The following is a 1,524-nucleotide window of genomic DNA, read 5'->3' as shown; positions in this document are numbered from 1 at the left end:
GACGGAGGGGGGGAGAAAGGGGACGGAGGTGTTTTTTTAGCCGATTTTGTGCTCCCCCCTGACGATGTGGGAGGAGAACTCGTACCGGTCCTGGCTGTGGTACCCGCAGATGTTGCACTCGAAAGGGTCTCTGAAGCCGTGGCAGCCCATGTGGATGGTGAACATGACGTGGTCGAGGAAGAGGATGCGGCAGTGCTCGCACTTGAAGGCCCTGATCTGCTCCCCCTCCTCGTTGACCACCCGCAGGGTTTCTTTGGCCGAGCTGGGGGTGGCACGAGCTTGGGGGGGTCCCTCCGTAGTTTTGGGGTCCTCTTTGGCGTAGGCCGGGCTCTGGCGGCTGCCGGAACAAGGCCCCGCCGCCAGCTGGGAGCTCCGCTCCTCGTGGTTGCTCTCGGTGTCCGTGGAATCCTGGCAGCCGTTGGGGGGGGACGCCGGCTCCCGACCCCCCCGAAAAACCACCTGCACGGCGTCCCCCACTTCTTCGTGGCCCTCGGCTGCTTCTCGGCCCCCCGATATCTCCAAGCGGCCCGGCAGGGGTTGGATTTGGGTGTAGACGGAGCTGATGACGGGGGTGACCTCGGAGATGCAGTTTGTGGGGGGCAATCGGAGGGGGCGGAGGTGTTCCCCCCCCATGAGGGAGGGGGAGCCGCCGTAGGAGGAGGGGTCCAGGGGGTGGTGGGCAGAGACCATCTCCGACGGAGGGGGGGAGAAAGGGGACGGAGGTGTTTTTTTAGCCGATTTTGTGCTCCCCCCTGACGATGTGGGAGGAGAACTCGTACCGGTCCTGGCTGTGGTACCCGCAGATGTTGCACTCGAAAGGGTCTCTGAAGCCGTGGCAGCCCATGTGGATGGTGAACATGACGTGGTCGAGGAAGAGGATGCGGCAGTGCTCGCACTTGAAGGCCCTGATCTGCTCCCCCTCCTCGTTGACCACCCGCAGGGTTTCTTTGGCCGAGCTGGGGGTGGCACGAGCTTGGGGGGGTCCCTCCGTAGTTTTGGGGTCCTCTTTGGCGTAGGCCGGGCTCTGGCGGCTGCCGGAACAAGGCCCCGCCGCCAGCTGGGAGCTCCGCTCCTCGTGGTTGCTCTCGGTGTCCGTGGAATCCTGGCAGCCGTTGGGGGGGGACGCCGGCTCCCGACCCCCCCGAAAAACCACCTGCACGGCGTCCCCCACTTCTTCGTGCCCCTCGGCTGCTTCTCGGCCCCCCGATATCTCCAAGCGGCCCGGCAGGGGTTGGATTTGGGTGTAGACGGAGCTGATGACGGGGGTGACCTCGGAGATGCAGTTTGTGGGGGGCAATCGGAGGGGGCGGAGGTGTTCCCCCCCCATGAGGGAGAGGGAGCCGCCGTAGGAGGAGGGGTCCAGGGGGTGGTGGGCAGAGACCATCTCCACGTCCTTCTCGAAGCCGGGGTTGACGTCGAAGGGGAGGTCCGAGAGGGTGAATCGCATCTGCTTCTCCCCTGCCGGGGAAGGAGAGCGGCGTCAGGGCTTGGGTTTTTGGGGTACAATCCCCCCCACCCCCACCT

The 1,524-nt window shown here is 65.5% G+C and overlaps 1 protein-coding gene across 2 annotated transcripts in view; it reads right to left on the bottom strand.

Annotated features, from left to right (window-relative positions):
• Positions 1-700: 700 nt before the first annotated feature.
• IKZF4 (IKAROS family zinc finger 4) overlaps positions 701-1,524 on the bottom strand; it is a 21,964-nt gene continuing 21,140 nt past the window's right edge. For both annotated transcript variants that reach the window (XM_014960569.1, XM_014960570.1), the window contains one exon: positions 701-1,458. In XM_014960569.1, the coding sequence (XP_014816055.1) occupies positions 731-1,458 (728 nt within the window). In that variant the 3' untranslated portion in view covers positions 701-730. The remainder of the gene's footprint in view (positions 1,459-1,524) is intronic.

The sequence above is a fragment of the Calidris pugnax genome, unplaced genomic scaffold, assembly GCF_001431845.1.
Source record: "Calidris pugnax isolate Ruff unplaced genomic scaffold, ASM143184v1 scaffold541, whole genome shotgun sequence".
Lineage (NCBI taxonomy): Eukaryota > Metazoa > Chordata > Aves > Charadriiformes > Scolopacidae > Calidris > Calidris pugnax.
The sequence above is the reverse complement of the archived record's forward strand: the minus strand, read 5'-3'. Positions and strand labels throughout refer to the sequence as shown.